The 22,076-nt window shown below is 40.5% G+C and overlaps 1 protein-coding gene across 7 annotated transcripts in view; it reads left to right on the top strand.

The window, feature by feature from the left end:
• Positions 1-22,076, top strand: part of ATRNL1 (attractin like 1) — a 1,086,620-nt gene that overhangs the window by 487,577 nt on the left and 576,967 nt on the right. For 5 of the 7 annotated variants that reach the window (XM_073354269.2, XM_073354267.2, XM_073354264.2 and 2 more), the window contains one exon: positions 11,648-11,700. The exons of 1 other annotated variant lie outside the window; for it this stretch is intronic. In XM_073354269.2, the coding sequence (XP_073210370.2) occupies positions 11,648-11,700 (53 nt within the window). Of the gene's footprint in view, positions 1-11,647; positions 11,701-15,209; positions 15,997-22,076 lie in introns of those variants that run through there. One more of the 7 variants, XM_073354270.2, reaches the window with a different exon arrangement.

Below are 22,076 nucleotides of genomic sequence, written 5' to 3'. Positions count from 1 at the left end.
AGACATTTAGAGAGTGCCAGTAGATCCTCACTGCATTTCTTTCAAAGCGCCAAAATGTAGGCAGTTTTAGATCAAGACCTCTGGATTTTCTCCACTTGCAGTCATGTGTTTGAAGCAGAGGTGTGGTCAATGAAATTAGGTATCAATATTTGCTCATTGAGCTGGCCCAGTCACTCTGCATTGGCAAAAGTAGGATTTCTCTGTGCAGTCAGAGGACTTTTTCTGTTGAGGCCAGTGCTTATACCCAGAGAGTCAGTGTTGTCAGTGTGGTAAACTGCGGTCTTGATGCCAGCACTCCCACTACCTCTTAAACTCAGGGCTCTCGTGCATGCAGTGTCCGTGCTTCCTGGAACACTGATGATGCTTCAATTCAAGCTGTATGGGCGGGGAAGCAGAGGATCAGCCTTCTGAAGCCTGCTGTTTGGACTCAGAAGAACCAGACGTCTCATCTGTCTGAATTATGTGATGCCAAATACTGTTCTTCTACTGAGAAACACTGCGGCATTATCTCCACTGGGGAGAATCCTACCTTCCCTGGGTTTCTACAGGAGCAGTCCAAGAAAGTTAATTTAGAATTAAAAGTGGCCTAGGAATTTGAGAGCCATGATTAAGATATTGGAATGAGAAGTCAATATGTAATACAGATAACAAGACCTTGCACCACGTATTTTGAACATGTAATAATGGTTTGCGAGAGTCACAGAAACTGTGTCCATTTGGAAGATAGTTGAGTAAAAAATATTCTCTCTGAGGAGGATGTGAGCTACATCTCCCATCTTCTCCAAACTACAAGGGTTTGGGATTAAACACAGCCATGGCTAGAGGAAAAAACAGCCACACTTATGGTATTGTGTCCCAGAATCCTGATTTGTGGCAGTGGGATTCATTTGAATGAAGGGTTTACCACTCTTCAGTTGCAGCTCTTCTCATATGGGTCACCAGCCCTTCATTAATCATGGGTCAGGTGGAGCTATAGAACAAGGTTGCCACCCTGGTCAAGATTCTTCCCCAAGAAAATGCTAGGAGCTTAAAAAGCTAGGATGTAAATCTAGCTTGGTTTTAGGTTCTGTCAGATATGGGGAAGATGGTGGTGAGGGTTGTTGCCATAAGGGGTGATGCTTATGGATCTCCTAGGCTGAAGATATCTAGTTTCCATGAGTCAATCAGACTCAAATGGATCCCTTCACTTGGCCCTCCCTGGAAACTTCTTGTCTATTTTGTTCAACAGTCTGAGTCTAGCTGAAAGACTCAGAGAGAACTTAACTTGCAAATGCTACCCAAAGGTGCCAATCTCAAACTAGGGTGAGAACTCACTATGCATGGGCATTTGAGATATGTGGCATTTTTGTGTAAGGTTCACAAAATGAGTGAAATGGGCCCATATATGGCAATGCGCCTATGCACTATCTTGCACAAGGTTATTTCAATATATCTGCATTCTCCTGGTGCTGCATAAACTGACCTCAGGACTGTTATTTTACTTTTTGCTATCAGTCCATGGGCATATCCATGGGCATATCCAGAAGCCCCTCAGAAATCCTGTATTAGTTCAGGTTGGGTGAAATTCACCTCTGTGTAGAGGGCCAGCACAATTTACATGCACTTCTTAACTGGGGCTTGCTTGGTGCATGGGACTTGTGCTGGTCCCCTGCACAGGGAAGTCATTTCAACCATTATTATTGATCCATAATATCCTAGAAGCCACTATTGTAAAATTAATCATAGCTTATATTGTATGAAGAGTAGCAGTAGTGTGACAGTGCACCTTTTGTTGCTGGGAAACAGGCAATAAATTCTGACTCTTTACTTGTTTTTATTAAGTTATACTCCTTGAAAGCGTGCAATAATTGAATGTCTTCAGTGTTCGTGCAACTTTTTTGGGATATTCAATCAACATGCATAGAAGCATGCTTATGATAGGACACAGTATAGACACAGTACACTGCCTAGTGCAGTTTAGTAAAAGATTATATTTAAACCATCAAGTGTCTAGAGACAATATGATAGGTGCTTTCATAAATTAAAACAATGTAGCCCAGTAGGCTAGCTTGCCTTTATTATATTCATTGCTTTGCATTATATTCTGCAGTAATGCAAGAAACCTACAGGCCTGTATCCTGTAAGACATCGGCTTCAGAAAATTAGCATAAAGCCTGAGGCCTAGGAACTTTGAACAGACAAACTTTGCACAGATAAACAGCCCAATGGAAAACCCCAAGTATTTGGGGAGCTGAAAATACAGTTTAAGGAGAAGTTCTGACTACAGGTACATTATTCAACCACAGAAGTGTCCTTGCAATGAACTGATGTACATAACAGGTTCATGAGATACATCTAAGGCTAACCTGCTTGCTTGCCTATATATCTTTTTTTCTTATGGGTTTGCTTATTTGTTTTTATTATAATAGGTTTATAGGTTTATATTAGAGTATATTTTGGCTGTCATTTAGGTAGATAGATGATGATAAGCTAAAGCATAAGATCCACATATGGTTGCGACCTTTAACATAGAGGATGCATTGAAATAGGTTGGCACTGGGGGCTTCCTAAGTTCATGTGCTTTTAAACTTAACAGGTACACCACAACTTGGAACTTCGAAAGAACCAAAATAACTGGTTAGAACAAAAATAACAAATGTGATACCTAACCACAAAACGAATTGAAAGGGTTAGAGAATAACTGGAAATAACAGGCAATCAAAAGGTCAATGAACAAACCATAGATTTTGTAAGTAATCTGTTTAAAACATTCTTCCCTTTGTCCTTGAAAATAGGAGATGTATCTTTGGAAACATGCCAGAGCAGTACTGATAATTCATTATTACCACTTAAAGCAAACGATCATAGTCCTATAGCATATATAAAGTATCTAATGTAATTCCTGCTTGAAAGATTTGAAATATACTATATGTGTCAAGTATAACCAAATACTGTAAGTGCATTTGAAAGTAGATACTATTCAAAACAATATATTGGATTTTTTTAAAAGTACAAAACAATTACTGTAATAACTAAAGTACTATAATGATAGAATTAATTCAGGGAATAGGGCTTTTGTAATTGAAACCATATTTCTTGACTTGTAAAAAGCAATACACATGCTTAATAGAACAGTACAAAGAGTATCAAACTACTAGGTAGACCTGAACTGGAGGCTAGAGTATGTATTCTTATGAACAAATAAATGCAGGTTACTTTAAAAAAAAAACTATTTCATTCATTTTTTACAGCACTGAAAAACTATACATTTAAGTGGTATCTTTCAACTGAAAATAGGCACACACAAAAAAGGAAGTATATCAAAATATTTTGTTGCTGTACAATGCATTGCTTAGCTTGGTTTTATATTACAGGCATTACATCAGTTCTTCATGCATTATGCCAGAACATCTAAAATGGCTAACTGTAAAATTGCATTGTCATATTTCCTTCAGGAGTGTTGAAGGTCAATTCTATAGCTGTTTGCAGGAGTTAATGGTTCTTAGAGGCAAAAATGGATACTTATGTGAGATTAAATTGCAAAACATTAAGTACTAAAAATGCAGTCAAATTCTTTCTTTCTTATAATTCACTCTTTTTTCAACATCTCTGTAAGCATTGATATTTACATTGCTTTAGACAGACTGTATGGATATTTTCAAGTTATGTGCACTTGCTTTTTTGGTTATTATATTTATTTTTATTTACATCAAAGTTATGTTGTATGACATCTTTGGGATGGGAATCGACGAAGATCCAGTCAACTACATGCTAGTGGAAGGCAATTTGGTCTGATAGACAAGCCACTGGATGGGGAGACCTGGGTTCTGTGCCTGCTTCTGTCTCTGACCTGCTCTGTGACACTGGGAAAGCCACTTCACTTAATGTGTTTCTTCTCTCACCCCTTGTCTGTCTTGCCTATTTAGGTTATAAATTATTCAGGGTGATTGTTTCACTAGATGCTTGTGAGAAATGGCTAGCACAATGAGCCTTATAGTTGCTACTGTAACACAAATAATAATTATAATAAAAGATCTGCATGCTTGGGGAGTGAGAAGTCCATAATCAAGGACAGGATAATTTGACATGTGGAAATACTAGATTTAATTAAGGATAGTTAGCATGGATTAGTAAAAAGAAGATCATTAACACAAATTTGATAAGAGAGTTTATTTGAAGAAAAAAGAGGAGAATTCCAAAAAAAGTATTTTCCATTGAGCAGTATAGATAGATTATGCTTTACTGATGTGGAATTCAATAAACTTTGAGTAGTTTCCTTTTAGAAATAATACATTTGCTTTGTCACAGAATTATTTTTCACGATTAAATTTTTGAAGGAATCCCCTAATTAAATACCTCTTCATTTCACGGTAAGAAGTTATTATTTGTGTAGTTTTATAGGTAAATACAGAACAGTTCAGTACAGAGTCTTACCAAACAAATAACGGGTTCCTAGATGTAAAATGCTTACTTTTAGGGTCATAGTCTGAGACAGCAGATAATAAAAACAGTATAATACAAAAACGATCATTTGGACAGGCATTGTAGTCAGAATACTTCAAAGTTGTGAACATTTAAATCATTGTGATTCCTAAAGTGGGCAACCTTATATGTGAATCTTGAAACTTTCTAGACTGTTCAGATTTAAGAAGGTTTTGATTATATTTTTTCTATAAAGCATTAAGTCTCATAGATTCAGATCAAGGAATTTCAATCTGTGTAAGCTGAATAGTCCATATTTTTTTCCTTTTTGTTTTATAAAATCAAGGACATTTGTGTTCAGATATAAAATATGGTATTTTCTGAATACTGCCTAACTTGTGATCTAATTCTATCATTGAAACATATAAGGGCCAGAGCAATCAAAAATGTCCTGTTAACTCACAATAACTTGCATCATGTAATTATACCTGTTATACAATATATAGTCTTGCTACTGCAATAGACAATTTTGAACAATCTTAATGACAGAGAAGGAAAAGCAGATCCTTTAAAATGCTCCGATTTTAAAAGAAAATAAATAGAGCATTGTGCCGTAACTCTTCTTTTCAAAATTGCCAACTTAAAGATATTCCGAAAAACTGGATGTAATTTTATATGCCTATGTTCAAGCTATGAGACTATGTGAGAAATCAAGTTACTTAAAGAGCTTTGCCATCTTTGGATGAAAGGTCAAGTACAGTAGTAAAAAGTACTGTTATTGCCTCTGCTCATCATCCCCAGAGCGATGTATTGAGGAGAGCCTTCCATGGCTCCAGTATCTGTTTTGGGGAAATAGAAGAGATTGTAGACTGGGGTTGGGGCTGAAGGCTGGACAAATACATCATCTTTGTCTGGCCCCCTTGAGTTTATGCAGAAAAGTTAACACAGTCTGGTGGTATATTTTCTGTAGAGCTTCCCCCTTCCATGGATCTAACGCTACCTTGCAGCCAGGAGGAGAGGCCATAGCAGAGCCAGAAGATTGCAGATCTGAGGGCAAGATGTTTTCTTCAGGGGTTGAGGTGGGTGGGAAAACATTTCTTCTGCTGAAATGGTTAGGGTGGAGTTTAGTGGAGGGATCCTTGTGGAGATTTCATTCATTGAAATCCACCCACAGGCTTTTCCATGAGAGTGGAGAGTTTTTATTATAGGCATGCCTGTAGCACCAGCTACAGTCAATCAACGTGCAATCAATTTGCGAACAGGTAGAAGATAACAAGGTGAGAAGTAACAGTCATCATGAATCTGTCAGGAACAAATCATGTCAAACCAACTAATAGCTTTCTTTGACAGGGTACAAGCCTTGTGGATGGGAGGAAGCAATAGACATGGTATATCTTGACTATAGTAAGGCTTTTGATACCATCTTGCATGGATGACTTATAAACAAACTAGATAAATACAACCTAGATGGAGCTACTATAAGGTTGGAAAACCATTCCCGGAGAGTAGTTAGTCAGTGGTTCACAGTAATGCTGGAAGGGCATCTCAAATGGGGTCCATCAGGGACCAGTTCTGGGTATAGGTCTGTTTAATATCTCGGTCAGTGATTTAGAGAGAGTATACTTATAAAGTTTGTGGACAAAACCAAGTTGGGGGGGGGGGAGTTACAAGTTCTTGGAGGATAGGATTAAAATTCAAAATTACCTGAACAAACTGGAGAAATGGTCTGAAGTAAATAGAGTGAAATTCAACAAGGACAAATGCAAAGTAGTCCACTTAGGAAGGAACAATCACTTGCACACATTCAAAATGGGAAATTTTTGCAGTACTGCTTCCTAGCTAAATATGAGTCAACAGTGTAACACTGTTGCCAAGAAAGCAAACATCATTCTGGGATGTATTAGCAGGAGTTTTGTAAGCAAGACACAAGAAGTAATTCTTCCGCTCTACTCCATGCTGATTAGGCCTCAGCAGGAGTATTGCATCCAGTTCTGGGTGCCACATATCAGGAAAGATGTAGACAAATTGGAGAAAGTCCAGAAAAAAGCAACAAAAATGATTAAAGGTCTAGAAAACATGACCTGTGTGGGAAGATTGAAAAAAATTGGGTTTGTTTAGTCTGGAGAAGAGAAGACTGAGAGGGGACATAACCGTTTTCAAGTACATAAAAAGGTTGTTACAAGGAAGAGGCAGAAAAATTGTTGTCATTAACCTCTGAGGATAGGACAAGAAGCAATGTTCTTAAAGTGCAGCAAGGGAGGATTAGGTTGGACATTCGGAAAAAATTCATAACTGTCAAGGTGGTTAAGCATTTGAATAAATTGCCTCGGGAAGTTGTGGAATCTCCATCATTGGAGATTTGTAAGAGCAGGTAACCCCCTGTCAGGGATGGTCTAGATAATACTCCTGCTGTGAATCCAGGGGACTGGACTAGATGACCTCTTGAGGTTCTTTCCAGTCCTATGATTCTATTGTTAAGGTTGCCTGACACTGCCCATGATAAAGACCCTGTTTTCAGTTGCTTATAATTTTGTCAGAACTTTAATTGAGATAAATTTTCTATGCAAGATATCTGCCTCTCACTGAATTTTTTGGGAAAATTTGAGCCAAAATCGTCCAGCCATTTTCAAAAATGAAGCCAGGGAAAAATACATTGGTGTACCCATGTTAAAAAATTAAAACTTTTTCTTTGAATATCTCTAGCACCTTCATGTTTGGAGCAAAAAGTTAACATTTGACAGAGAGTGGACTTTGTGTTAGGGATGCGCCTTATGCCATCCCCATAAAAATCTGCAAAGATTTGGCCACAACAGTTTTCGAAAAATGATATTTCTCTCATGCTCAGTGGAAACTCCTTTGATTTTTAGCAGGGAAACTCTTGAAGATTCTATTCAAACTGAGCATTCTTGAGCCTCTCACAGCTCTAGTTTTGACCAGACTTCACTTGAGCCTTCCACTTCAGTTCCACAGAGAGCAACTGAGTTTGCCCCATTCTCTCACACATCCTACCTAAGTGATTGAGCATGCGCCAACACAGAGCTATAGGGGTTAAGCCGGACTTTGCCTGGAATGCCTGTTTGCGGCTTTTCCAGGCTGGAAAAGGGCCAAGTACTGGAACTGAGAAGAGGGAGTCTGTTACTCTCACACTCTCTGTGACCCTCCTGCTGGCACAGAGGCTGTGTAGAGGAGGAATCTCACCATTCCCCCTGCTCTCAGCAATTAACTGAAACCATTTGGCAAGCAAAGAGTCTCATCCCCTTCTAGTGCTAGTCCACATAGAGGCTGACACCCTACTGTTGCTATCAGTTACTATGTTACTTCAAGTGGCAGAGGTCTATGTAGTGGGGTCTGATTAACCATCTGGGTGTCAGTGTGATGCCACATGAAGAAATTTTTTCAGCAAATCATAGAATATAATGTTTAGAAGGGACCTCAGGAGGTCATCTAGTCCAACCCCCTGCTCAAAGCATGACCAATCCCCAACTAAATCAGTTGAGGAAGGGGTTCTATAGACAACAGTCTTTTTCACTGCCCATCCCTGATTCATTGCCAGAGCAGGTCCAGCCTGGCCACTGATTGAAGCAGGGGTCCTGTGGAAAATATATCTGATCAGGTTTGCCGACAGGAATTCTGGGTCCCAGGGTAGAACAGTCAATGGGTCCCCACTGGTGCCCAGTTAGCTGCCGGCTGCACTGCTGGGCACACTCTTCCGGCACGGCCTGGGCTTCCACATGTCCGCCTGGCTGCCTTTGCTGCCGCCAGTACCACCCCGTGCACGCCTAGGAACATAGCCGCTGACTTCCAGATTTCCTGGGGGGTGCTTGACACCCGCCCCACCCTGCTCCATCCTAGGCTCCTTCCCCCCACCCCTTTCCTGAGGGCACCCCATATACAACTGGTGCCTCCCCAGAGTGCGGGGGCATGATTTAAAGGGCAGGTCACCTGTAGTCCCCTCTGTGCCCAGCCCAGGGCCACCGTGCTCTCCCACTCCATGTTACCTGCAGGGGGTGGGGTGGAGAGGTTGCTTTGTCCTCCTGCTGCACCTGCCCCCCTTCCCGCCATTCTCCCTGGCAGCAGAAGCCCAGGCCAGGAGCAGGAGGTAGCTGCTTTTAATGCTGGCCCCTCCCAATCTCTGCTCTGCAGCCCTCCCCAGGAGCTGCCTGAGAGAGCCTGGCTGGGGAGGAGGCAGCTTCCGCTCCCCACCCAGCTTGGGCTGTGCTCAAGAGGTCCACCCCACCTCTTCCCATCCCCTGCTCCTCGCCCTCCCCCCAGTGCCTCCGGCAGGCCACCAAACAGTTGACAGCAGTGGGTGACAGCGGCACTAGGGGGGATGGGAACAAGCTGATCGGTGGGGCCCGCTGCTGGCGGGAGGTCCTGGGGGGGGTGGGGTTCTGGGCAATTGCCTCTTTTGCCCCCCTGTCGGCAGGCCTGCCTGTATAATAATGAACACACAAGGGGGCTGAATCAAGGTTGCATAATGCTTGACTGAGTGCTTGACTTTGTCACATGAATAATGTTTTAACATTGTTTTTGTGTGTACTACAATATGTATGCACTTAATAAATGATGAGGTTACTGAGAAGATGAACAAAAAATAACAATTTTGGAATGCTGTGTCTAGCATAATACTTTTCCTGGAGTGCTAATTTTAGGAAGTTTTTAGCTATACAGAATGAGAAATTTGCCATTAAACTGTAATTTGCAACAGTTCTTTCAGGGCGATGGGTGCTATTATCTTCTCCTTTGGTACATGAAGCTGGTTGGAATGTATAATAGACAAAACTCTGAAAAGCTGCATTAATTCCATGGGAGAATCGAGTTATGTTGTAAATGCCATTGATGCTTATTTTCTTCTATGATGTTGTAACAAAGACTCACTGGTATTTTCCCGCATTTTTGAATAAAATGAGTACAATAACAACTAAATATTATGTGTGAGAACTATTAAGGAGATCAACAGCAAAACAAACTTGAGAAAATTAAAACTTAAATTGTTTTTCTCTTAGGAGTTAAGCTGTTATAATTAGAGTATACTCCAGATTCAGGAAATTGCTAGATGATATGACATCTAAGTTAAGCAGTTTTTCAATATTGCTCATAAATAAAATAAATCTAATGCAACATTCTCTTGCAACCAAAGTTTCTTGAAGAGCACAAAGCAATGAAACACAAAAAATGACAATGACTGATCCAGACCTTCCCATAGGGAAAACATTCTATAGACATTAATAGAAAATGATAACCTTTCTCTTGGTTTTCTGAACCATCCTATACAATTTAATAGAAAATTATAACTCTGCTAGAGAATTCTGTGGAATGGTTCATAAACCAAGAGAAAGGTTATCATTTTCTATTAAATTATGTAGGTTTTTAGAGTAATTTCTTATAGTCTTATTCATTTAATCACTATGAAATTCTGTAGGTTATTTCATAAGAGTTATAAAGCTGAAGAGAACAACTTATTTTATAAATAGGACAGGGATATTTTTCAACTTCTGGCATTGACATGCCTTGTCACCTACACAATAGCTACTGCTCCATCTTATTTAGCAATACAAGTAACTACTTCAAGAAATTAATCAATGAAAGGCTGGTTGCAACACGCTTTGACTATGAGGATCTGTTTAGAGACATTAGGGAATTCTGCGTTTTGTTTCATGTTCTTACTCATTTAATTATTATTGTTGTAAATTGTAATTAATCATAATGATTTTCTCAGTGCTCCAAAAATGAATTTGACACCTAACACAAACAAAAATATAGTTTCTGCCCACTCTAAGAGCTCACAATTGAACTGCAAAATAAGTGAAAACGATAAACAGAGAAAAGAGGAAGAGTAACAGTAACAGTAATAAGAGGTCATGGTTATGTAGTAAGGCAAGAACACATCTGGACAGCTCCATTTTTTATTCCCCTACTTCTCACAAGCAAGATGGCAGAAATAATATTCCAGGAGGGATTTGAATGCTATGAGGAAGGTGACTTGAAGGCATTCCATGTACATTGGGTCACGTGACAGGAAACAAACGAGGCATTGAGACTTCTGGAGCAGTGGTAGTAGGAGCACTGTATATTTTCAGCTGCTTAAGGGCTAGACTGGGCATAAATGGAAGAGAGTCACTTAGCAGAACAGGGAGCTGAAATGGAGCTTTTCACAGTTAGGTTAAGGTCTCTTGGATTTTGGTTCCTGGTGCTCAGTGTAGTGCAGGGGCTCTGCCACAGATGTTACCCTCTGGGAGCAGGTGGGTGGGAAATGGGTGGTTAGTGGCAGGGAGCAGGTAAAATCGTGGCTTCTTCCTCTGTGTAGCACTCTCTGCTGGTTAGCAGAGCTAGCTGGGTACATGGGGGAGTATGCTGCACCCCAAAAAGGGGTGTTGCAAATTACTCTTACCCCCTTCAGCATAACAGGAGCTTGGGCAGAATGGTGCAGCTGAAGGGTGTCCACCACTTCCTCTGGGCTGTAACCTAAAGCCATAGTGTAGTTCTTCGGGTTCTGTATTTTTCTAGAAAAGTCTATTTCTCGAGATGTATTTGAATTGTGACTGCATACATCTGAGTAGATGTTGGTTATACATTAGCAGTGAAATAAACATAAAAGTTATGACTAAGAATATTCATAAATGTTTTTTGAACAATCTCATTTATTATTTGTATCCTACATCCCTACACTGTGTGTAACCACACCAAAAATGGCCATTCCCCCCATTTCTGCCATGCTAAGAAGTGAGTTATGGAGAACATGAAGGGGAGGTGATGATAGCTGTAATTTACAGCAGATATAGCAAACAAAATTTCAAAAGGGACCATAGCATTTTCTTTATTTTGCCTCTGCCAGTGTTGTTTTAAAACAGATTATTTAAAAAAATGGTTTTATTGTTTTTGGGTTTTAGACTATTTGGCTGAAACTATGCATGTTAACAAAGAATAACTGTATAGTATATTACTGCTGTAGAACAAAACAAAATGAACGATGTAACAATTTTGAAGATTTTGAACTCTCATCTTAACTTCTCAGTATATACATTCCAGATCTCAAATTACCTGTGAATTTAATACATAGCTAAAGACAGTGCTGTTTCATTTGTTTGGAACTATCTTATATCAAATGTCTTCAACATTTACTTATCCCCACCTCTAATAAGTTAAAACTGTCCCCTTACATTTGGGGAAAAAATGTTCACTCTAATGTTGTATTAAAATTATAAAATGTGTTTAATAGTAATTCAGTTCATTTTTATTTCTGCAGCTGTGACTCTGAAAATAGGTACCTTGGAAATCCACTCAGGGGAACGTGTTACTGTGAGTATTTAAATGTTTCATTTTCTCTAATCTCACAAATTAAGCACTGTATACACATAAAATAGTGGGTGTCTTTCCACTCTAAAACAAATTAGACAGAATGCTTGGTGGATATTTATTTTTTGATGTATAAAGAAAATGCCCATTCAGGCCTCTCTAGGTACTTGTGAATTTATTTAAAACACCAAGAACTAGGCAAGTCCCCTCAATATTGCAGCTGAAACTGAACACATTGAAACTTGCTCCCTCAGGCAAAGGCCTGAATGAACAGCTAAACCCTTGCATCATACACTCTAGATCAACATGCAAGAGCTCAGTCAGCCCAAAGAGGGAATATGACTATATCGTGGCTTTTAAACCACAACTCATGGTAGGGAAGTGGAGAGGGCAGTACTATAGCAAGATCCCCAGTGGGCAATACGTAAAACCATAAGAATGGCTCTACTGGGTCAGACCAATGGTCCGTGTAGCCCAAGATCCTGTTTTCTGACAGTGGTCAGTGCAAGATACTTCAAAGGTTCCACTCAGAGGTTTAGGGACACCCAGAGCTTAGGTTTGCATCCCTGACCATCCTGGCTAATATCCATTAATGGACCTATCCTCCATGAAATTACTTATTCTTTTTTGAATAAGTTATACTCTTGACCTTCACAACATTCCCTAGCAATGAGTTCCACAGGTGGACTGTTCATTATGTGCACAAGTATATCCTTGTGTTTGTTTTAAACCTGTTGCCTATTAATTTCATTTAGTGTCCCCTGGTTCTTGTGTTATGTAAAGGGGTAAATAACACTACTATTCACTTTCTCCACACCTTTCTTGATTTTATAGACCTCTATCATATCGCCCCTTGGTCATCTCTTTTCTATGCTGAAGAGTCCCAGTCTTTTTATATAGGTTTCAGAGTAGCAGCCGTGTTAGTCTGTATCCGCAAAAAGAAAAGGAGTACCTGTGGCACCTTGGTGAGCTACAGGTACCTGATCACTCTTGTTACGGTGTGTATGGTAACATCCATTGTTTCATGTTCTCTGTGTATATAAAATCTCCCCACTGTATTTTCCACTGCATGCATCCGGTGAAGTGAGCTGTAGCTCACGAAAGCTTGTGCTCAAATAAATTTGTTAGTCTCTAAGGTGCCACAAATACTCCTTTCCATTTTATATAAGGTCTTTAATACCCTGAATAATTTATGTTGCCCTTCTCTCTGTACCTTTTCCAATTTTAATATATCATTTTTGAGATGAGACCATCAGAACTGCATGCAGTACTCCAGGTTTGGCCGTACAATGTATTTATATAGTGACATTATTGTATTTTCTCTTATTATTGATCCCTTTCCTGATGATTCCTAACATTCACTTAGCTATTTTGACTACTGCTGTACATTGAGCAGATGTTTTTAGAGAACTGTCCACAGTGACTCCAAGATCTTTCTTGAGTGGTAACAGCTTAGTTAGACCCTGTTATTTTATAGGTATAATTAGGATTGTTTCCAATGTGCATTACTTTGTGTTTGTCTATACTGAATTCATCTGCCAGTGTATTGCCCAGTCACCCAGTTTTGTGAAATCCCTTTGTAACTCTTCACATTCAGCTTTAGACTTCCTTGACTTTTTGCTACCTCACTGTTCACCTCCTTTTCCAGATCATTTATGAATATGTTGAGCAGCACAGGTCCCAGTACAGATCTTTGGGGGATCCTGCTACTTATCACTTTCCATTGTGAAAACTGACCATTTATTCCCACCCTGGTTATGTTGTTGAAGAGCCTTTGGTGGGGGACCTTCTCAAAACCTTTTTGATAGTCCAAGTATACTCTAACTGGATCACCCTTGTGCACATGCTCATTGACATCCTTAAAATATTTGAATAGATTGGTGAGACATGATTTCTCTTTATGCTGGGGAAGAGTCAATTTGACTTTTTTAATGTGTTCATCTGTGTGTTTGATAATTCTGTTCTTTACTATAATTTCAACCAGTTTGCCTGGTACTGAAGTGAGGGTTAAGGCCTATAATTGCCAGAATTGCCTCTACAGCCTTTTTAAAAAATTGGTCTTACATTAGCTATCTTCCAGTCATCTGGTATAGAGGATGATGTAAGTAATAGGTAACATATCAAAGTTAGTGTTTCTGAGATTAAAAATGACTCAGTTATGGGAATCTTCCTCATATCCTCTGCAGTGAAAACTGATGCAAAGAATTCATTTAGTTTCTCCACAATGGCCTTGTCTTCCTTGAATGCTCCTATAGCACCTTGATTGTCCAGTGGCCCCAGGTTAGTAGCGATTGAATGTCTAACATAGTGAATGCTAGTGAAAATAAGGTAGGATCAGAGGCTATGATAGGGAAAGAATAAGTTAAAAATTACTTAGACAACTTAGATGTCTTCAAGTCACCAGGGTCTGCTGAAATACATCCTAGAATACTCAAGGACCTGACTGAGTAGATATCTGAGACATTCACAATTATCTTTGAAAAGTCATGGAAGACAGGAGAGATTCCAGAGGACCGGAAAGGGCAAAATGTAGTGCCAATCTATAAAAAGGGAAGTAAGGACAACCCTGGGAATTACATACCAGTCAGCTTAACTTTAGTACCTGGAAAAATAATGTAGCAAATAATTAAGAAAAGGAGTTGCTTAATTTTGCACCGACCTATAAGATAATAATGTGATAAGTAACAATCAGCATGGATTTGTCAAGAACAAATCATGTCAAACTAACCTAATAGCTTTCTTTGACAGGGTAACCAGCCTAGTGGATGAGGAGAAGTGGTAGATGTGGTATATGTTGACTTTATTAAGGCTTTTGATACTGTCTTGCATGATGCAGTGCTGGAGGAACCAACTAGGGGCAGAGCTCTTCTTGACCTGCTGCTCACAAAGCAGGAAGAATTAGTAGGGGAAGCAAAAGTGGATGGGAACCTGGGAGGCAGTGACCATGAAATGGTCGAGTTCAGGATCCTGACACAAGGAAGAAAGGAGAGTAGCAGAATACGGACTTCAGAAAAGCAGACTTTGACTCCCTCAGGGAACTGATGGGCAGGATCCCCTGGGAGAATAACATGAGGAGGAAAGGAGTCCAGGACAGCTGGCTATATTTTAAAGAATCCTTATTGAGGTTACAGGGACAAACCATCACGATGTGTAGAAAGAATAGTAAATATGGCAGGCGACCAGCTTGGCTTAACAGTGAAATCCTTGCTGATCTTAAACACAAAAAAGAAGCTTACAAGAAGTGGAAGATTGGACAAATGACCAGGGAGGAGTATAAAAATATTGCTCAGGCATGCAGGAGTGAAAACAGGAAGGCCAAATCACACCTGGAGTTGCAGTGAGCAAGAGATGTTAAGAGTAACAAGAAGGGTTTCTTTAGGTATGTTAGCAACAAGAAGAAAGTCAAGGAAAGTGAGGCCCCTTACTGAATGAGGGAGGCAACCTAGTGACAGAGGATGTGCAAAAAGCTAATGTACTAAATGCTTTTTTTTGCCTCTGTCTTCATGAACAAGGTCAGCTCCCAGACTACTGCACTGGGCAGCACAGCATGGGAAGGAGGTGACCAGCCCTCTGTGAAGAAAGAAGTGGTTCGGGACCATTTAGAAAATCTGGACGAGCACAAGTCCATGGGGCCGGATGCGTTGCATCCGAGAGTGCTAAAGGAGTTGGTGGATGTGATTGCAGAGCCATTGGCCATTATCTTTGAAAACTCATGATGATTGGGGGAGGTCCCAGACGACTGGAAAAAGGCTAATGTAGTGCCAATCTTTAAAAAAGGGAAGAAGGAGGATCCTGGGAACTACAGGCCAGTCAGCCTCACCTCAGTCCCCGGAAAAATCATGGAGCAGGTCCTCAAGGAATCAATCCTGAAGCACTTACATGAGAGGAAAGTGAGCAGGAACAGTCAGCATGGATTCACCAAGGTCAAGTCATGCCTGACTAATCTAATTGCCTCTATAGCAAGATAACTGGCTTTGTGGATGAGGGGAAAGCAGTGGACCTGTTGTTCCTTGACTTTAGCAAAGCTTTTGACGCGGTCTCCCATGGTATTCTTGCCAGTAAGTTAAAGTAGTATGGGCTGGATGAATGGATTATAAGGTGGATAGAAAGCTGGATAGATTGTTGGGCCCAATGGGTAGTGATCAATGGCTCCATGTCTAGTTGGCAGCCGGTATCAAGTGGAGTGCCCCAAGGGTCAGTCCTGGGGCCGGTTTTGTTCAATACCTTCACTAATGATCTGGAGGATGGTGTGGATTGCACCCTCAGCAAGTTTGCAGATGACACTAAACTGGGAGGAGTGGTAGATACGCTGGAAGGTAGGGATAGGATACAGAGGGACCTAGACAAATTGGAGGATTGGGCCAAAAGAAATCTGATGAGGTTCAACAAGGACAAGTGCAGAATCCTGCACTTAGGACGGAAGAATCCCATGCACCGCTACAGACTAGGGACCGAACGGCTAGGCAGCAGTTCTGCAGAAAAAGACCTAGGGCTTACAGTGGACGAGAAGCTGGATATGAGTCAACAGTGTGCCGTTGTTGCCAAGAAGGCCAATGGCATTTTAGGCTTTATAAGTAGGGGCATTGCCAGCAGATCGAGGGATGTGATCGTTCCCCTCTATTCGACATTGGTGAGGCCTCATCTGGAGTACTGTGTCCAGTTTTGGGCCCCACACTACAAGAAGGATGTGGAAAAATTGGAGAGAGTCCAGCGGAGGGCAACAAAAATGATTAGGGGGCTGGGGCACATGACTTATGAGGAGAGGCTGAGGGAACTGGGATTGTTTAGTCTGCGGAAGAGAAGAATGAGGGGGGCTTTGATAGCTGCTTTCAACTACCTGAAAGGGGGTTCCAAAGAGGATAGCTCTAGACTGTTCTCAGTGGTAGCAGATGACAGAACAAGGAGTAATGGTCTCAAGTTGCAGTGGGGGAGATTTAGGTTGGATATTAGGAAAAACTTTTTCACTAGGAGGATGGTGAAACACTAGAATGTGTTACCTGGGGATGTGGTGGAATCACCTTCCTTAGAAGTTTTTAAGGTCAGGCTTGACAAAGCCCTGGCTGGGATGATTTAGTTGGGGATTGGTCTGCTTTGAGCAGGGAGTTGAACTAGATGACCGCCTGAGGTCCCTTCCAACCATGATATTCTATGATTCTATGATTCTAAGTATGTAAAAGGTTCTTATAAAGAGAAGGGTGATAAACTGTTCTTCTTAACCACTGAGGACAAGAAGTAATGGGCTTAAATTGCAGGAAAGGAGATTTAGGTTAGATGTTAGGAAAGGCTTCTGTCATAAATATAAAGGGAAGGGTAAACCCCTTTGAAATCCCTCCTGGCCAGGGGAAAGCTCCTCTCACCTGTAAAGGGTTAAGAAGCTAAAGGTGACCTCGCTGGCACCTGACCAAAGTGACCAATGAGGAGACAAGATACTTTCAAAAGCTGGGAGGAGGGAGAGAAACAAAGGGTCTGTGTGTCTGTCTGTATGCTGGGTCTTGGCTGGGGATAGACCAGGAATGGAGTCTTAGAACTTTTAGTAAGTAATCTAGCTAGGTACGTGTTAGATTATGATTTCTTTAAATGGCTGAGAAAAGAACTGTGCTGAATAGAATAACTATTTCTGTCTGTGTATCTTTTTGTAACTTAAGGTTTTGCCTAGAGGGGTTCTCTATGTTTTGAATCTAATTACCCTGTAAGGTATCCACCATCCTGATTTTACAGGGGGGATTTCTTTATTTCTATTTACTTCTATTTTTATTAAAAGTCTTCTTGTAAGAAAACTGAATGCTTTTTCATTGTTCTCAGATCCAAGGGTTTGGGTCTGTGGTCACTTATGCAAATTGGTGAGGCTTTTTATCCAACATTTCCCAGGAAATGGGGGGGGGGGTGCAAGTGTTGGGAGGATTGTTCATTGTTCTTAAGATCCAAGGGTCTGGGTCTGTAGTCACCTAGGCAAATTGGTGAGGCTTTTTACCAAACCTTGTCCAGGAAGTGGGGTGCAAGGTTTTGGGAAGTATTTTGGGGGGAAAGACGCGTCCAAACAGCTCTTCCCCAGTAACCAGTATTAGTTTGGTGGTGGTAGCGGCCAATCCAAGGACAACGGGTGGAATATTTTGTACCTTGGGGAAGTTTTGACCTAAGCTGGTAAAGATAAGCTTAGGAGGTTTTTCATGCAGGTCCCCACATCTGTACCCTAGAGTTCAGAGTGGGGGAGGAACCTTGACAGCTTCCTAACTGTCAGGGTAGTTAAGCATTGGTACAAATTACCTAGGATGGTTGTGGAATCTCTCTCAATGGAGATTGTTAAGAACAGATTAGACAAACACCTGTCAGGAATAGATATTAGATAATACATAGTCCTGCCTCAGTGAGGTGACTGGACTAGATGACCTGTTGAGGTCCCTTCCAGTACTACATTTCTATGATTCTATGATCTTCTCTTGAACAAACTAGGGAAATACAACCTTGATGGATCTATTAAAAGGTGGGTGGGTGCATAACTGTTCGGAAAACAGTTCCCAGAGAGTAGTTATCAGTGGTTCACAGTCAAGCTGGAAGGGCATATTGAGAGGGGTCCCACAGGGATCAGTTCTGGGTACTGTTTAGTTCAATATCTTCATCAATGATTCAGATAATGGCATAGAGAGTACACTTATAAAGCTTGCACACGATACCAAGCTGGGAGCAATTGTAAGTTCTTTGGAGGATAGCATTAAAATTCAAAATGATCTGGACAAACTGGAGAAATCGTCTGAATTAATAGGATGAAATTCAATCAGGACAAATGCACTTCCACTTCGGAAGGAGCAATCAGTTACACACATACAGAATTGAAAATGACTACCTGGGATGGAGTACTGTTTTAAGGAATCTGGGGGTCATAGTGGATCACAAGCTAAACGTGAGTGAACGGTGTATCACTATTGCAAAAGCAAACATCATTCTGGGATGTATTAGCAGGGGTTTTGTAAGCAAGACACAAGAAGTAATTCTTCCGCTCTACTCCATGCTGATTAGGCCTCAACTGGAGTATTGTGTCCAGTTCTGCGTGCCACATTTCAGGAAAGATGTAGACAAATTGGAGAAAGTCAAGAGAAGAGCAACAAAAATAATTAAAGGTCTAGAAAACATGACCTATGTGGAAAGATTGAAAAAATTAGGTTTGTTAATTTAGAGAAGAGAAGACTGTGAGGGCATATAACTGTTTTCAAGTACATAAAAAGGTTGTTACAAGGAAGAGGGAGAAAAATTGTTCTTGCTAACCTCTGAGGATAGGACAAGAAGCAATGGGCTTAAACTGCTGCAAGGGCAGTTTAGGTTAGACATTAGGAAAAACTTCCTAATTGTTAAGGTGGTTAAGCACTGGAACAAATTGCCTACTGAGGTTGTAAAATCTCCATCATTGGAGATTTTTAAGAGCAGGTTAAACAACCCCCTGTCAGGGATGGTCTAGATAATACTTAGTCCTGCCATGAGTGCAGGGGACTGGACTAGTTGACCTCTTGAGGTTCCTTCCAATCCTATGATTCTGTGATTCACAGCAGCTGAACACAGTTCTGACTGTACTGTCGTTTGGGCAGATCATTAGGTCTGGAAACTGTTTACTTCTTTTGCCAGTTATTAAAAAGTGTCATGTTTCTCACAGAAAAGCTGAAGTTCAAGTGTAAGATCTCTCAGTTGAGGTTTATTCTCAAATACCTGGTTTCCAAAGTACTGTTAGTAGAGGTTGCAGTTTTCATGTCATAGACGTAATTGAAAATGCAGAGTAAAATTGTGTCCTACAGTATTCTTGATCAAACAAAAGCAAATGCAAAAATTCAATATTTACACAGCAAAATTTGTTCTTATTTAAAAAATAGAAATTCCAATTTTTGAAGGGTTAAATTTTTGTATCCATTTATTTTATTAACTATCTAAAGGCAAATCTAGATAAACAGCACTGGAGAGGTTTGTACAGTTAAAAAGTACTATACACAGAGAGTTTATTTCTTTATGCATACATTTTGGGTAGGTGCATAAAAATTTATTTTGTCCTTTAAAAATAAATGCAGTTAAAAATATAAGAGATGGAAAATAAATGACAGTAATAAGATTTGTATACCTCAGACACCTCCAAGAAAGACCTTATTCCTTACTATCCTATAGCAGCTTGGGTCTATAAATCTTTTTGTCTGAGACAAATTGTGCTATATCCAAGATAGCCTTTCACCTTTAACTCACTGGAGCTATTTGTCTTCTGTCAAATTTAAAAAAAAATTAAAGATCTTGTGGTTTTGGATTGATAAGTCTTTTAACAATTTTAATAATTTAAAATCTATTAGTTGTAAACACTTTCAACATTATCTAATCTGGTGATAATAAGGAAGCTGCAAGGACTTAAATGAAATAGATGCTTTGTTTCTTACAGCTAATGGGTAATACATTATAGTAGAAAAAACTAAATATGTTCCTATTAATTTTTGAATAATTTACCTAAGATTTCCATAACAATTTGCAGTTAATAGTATCTCTCTCTCTATATATATATATATAGAGAGAGAGAGAGATTGTCTAAGTAAATTAGATAAATATTTTAAAATATCACTTTACCATAATGGCATTTTGGAATAAAAGATCACTTTATTTTTTTTGAAGACATGTATGTAACCAGTATTTTTATATGTTCCATTTGCTACTCTCTAAGATTTGTGTGTCTGTATAATAGCTTTCTCCTTCAATATATATATTCTCCTTTCTGCTTGTTCCTGCTGTGATGAGGTATTATTCCTGTTTGTTAAAGCAAAAGAATGATTATTGTACAAAGGTGAAGTAAATATTGAGGGGGAAAACACTAAACAGAAATCCAAGAGCAATAAGCAGCTTGGTCTTAAGGAATAAACCTTCCATGCAAACTTGATTGCTTTATTGATAGTATTCCAAAGTTAATGGATGGAAGTGAAAAGCACTAGTAGTTTAAAGGACCTCGATTCAGTAAAGCTCTTAAACATATACTTTCATTCATCCCTCTTCAGAACCGCACCTGTGTATGTGCTTAACTTTATCTTTAAGCATGTGTGTAAGTGCTATCCCGAATAGGAATACTTTCCTGAATTGAGGCCTCATGCCTTGATCCTGTATGCTGCTGAACACTCCTATAAAGTCTTTAGTGACCCTCAGTTTTCTTTAAATGTAATGGAAATTAAGTACACTCAGAACCTCACAGGGGTTCTCAGCACTTTGCTGGATTGAGCCCTTAATATAATGTCTTGTGAAATCTTACTCCCAACAGGCTGATCCTGTGAACATTAGTGGCATATAGTTTATTTTACCAGGCATTGTCGTTACTGTGTTCAGTATTTATACAACAGTATTGCCTAGAGGCCTTTCTCAGGGTTGGAGTCCTATTGCTCTAGGCGCATTACAAACTCTGTTAAAACATGCTCCCTGGCCCCAAAGGCCTACAGTTTAAGGCCCAGATCTTGCAGTTCACGGCCACTCTGCAGCGTCCTCACTGACACCCACTGAAGTCCTCGGAATGCTATACTGGCACAGCATGTTGCAGAATTGAGACCTAAGAAGATAAGCAACATACACAGGCTGGAAGCATATGGATATAATCAAATATGCAGGGCTGCCAAGTGTCAGGCATCCGGCACCCCTGTCATGCTTTGTCGTGACTCAACTGGCATCTCACAAGCCAGCTGAGGCAGGAAAGCAGCAGGCATTTGCCTTCAGTTGTCTTTTGTCTGTCAGAGGTCACTGTGGTACTTGCTGAACAGGGAGCCAGATTCTGCTTCTCTCTGCTCCCCATGATAGATTAGGGCAAAGAATGAGCAGCCTGGAGATGGCCTTAGTGACTGGAAGAGAATTCAATTTTAGCAGTGCAAGATGAGGGGTCCCATCATGGCCTTAGGCTCCCTTCCTCCTCCCCTATGGTCAGCCACATCTGGCTCCCACTAGTGTAACCACCCCAGCAACCCAACCCCAGCTGCTTGAACAGCCCCCTGTCAGCCAGCAGCCTCAGCATGTTTAGCACCCTTTAGTGCCCCCGCACCCCCAGGGGGCTCAGTAGCCTCCTATGAGTCTTTGCCTCCTGGGAGTTCCAGGACCCACTCCCCACTTGTAGCCCTCTAACCCCAAGGAACCCCAGATCTCTCAGTCTTCCTGAAAACCATTGCCCCTAAATTTCCTACTCCCTCCTAGTGGCCTCTGCTCTCCAACAGTCCCAGCACCCTCTATTCCCTATGAGCCACCTAAACTCCGAGAGCCCCCACACTTCCTACCTAGCTGTACCAAGAGCCCCAGGGGGCACTTACCCATGTACCACCCCAGATACCCTCAGATATCCAGCTGGAGCTGCCAAGTTTTGTACAACTCTTTGACCGGTATCTGCTACTGCTCAG

This window comes from Lepidochelys kempii, chromosome 7, assembly GCF_965140285.1.
Source record: "Lepidochelys kempii isolate rLepKem1 chromosome 7, rLepKem1.hap1, whole genome shotgun sequence".
In the NCBI taxonomy this organism is placed as follows: Eukaryota; Metazoa; Chordata; order Testudines; family Cheloniidae; genus Lepidochelys; species Lepidochelys kempii.
The sequence above is the reverse complement of the archived record's forward strand: the minus strand, read 5'-3'. Positions and strand labels throughout refer to the sequence as shown.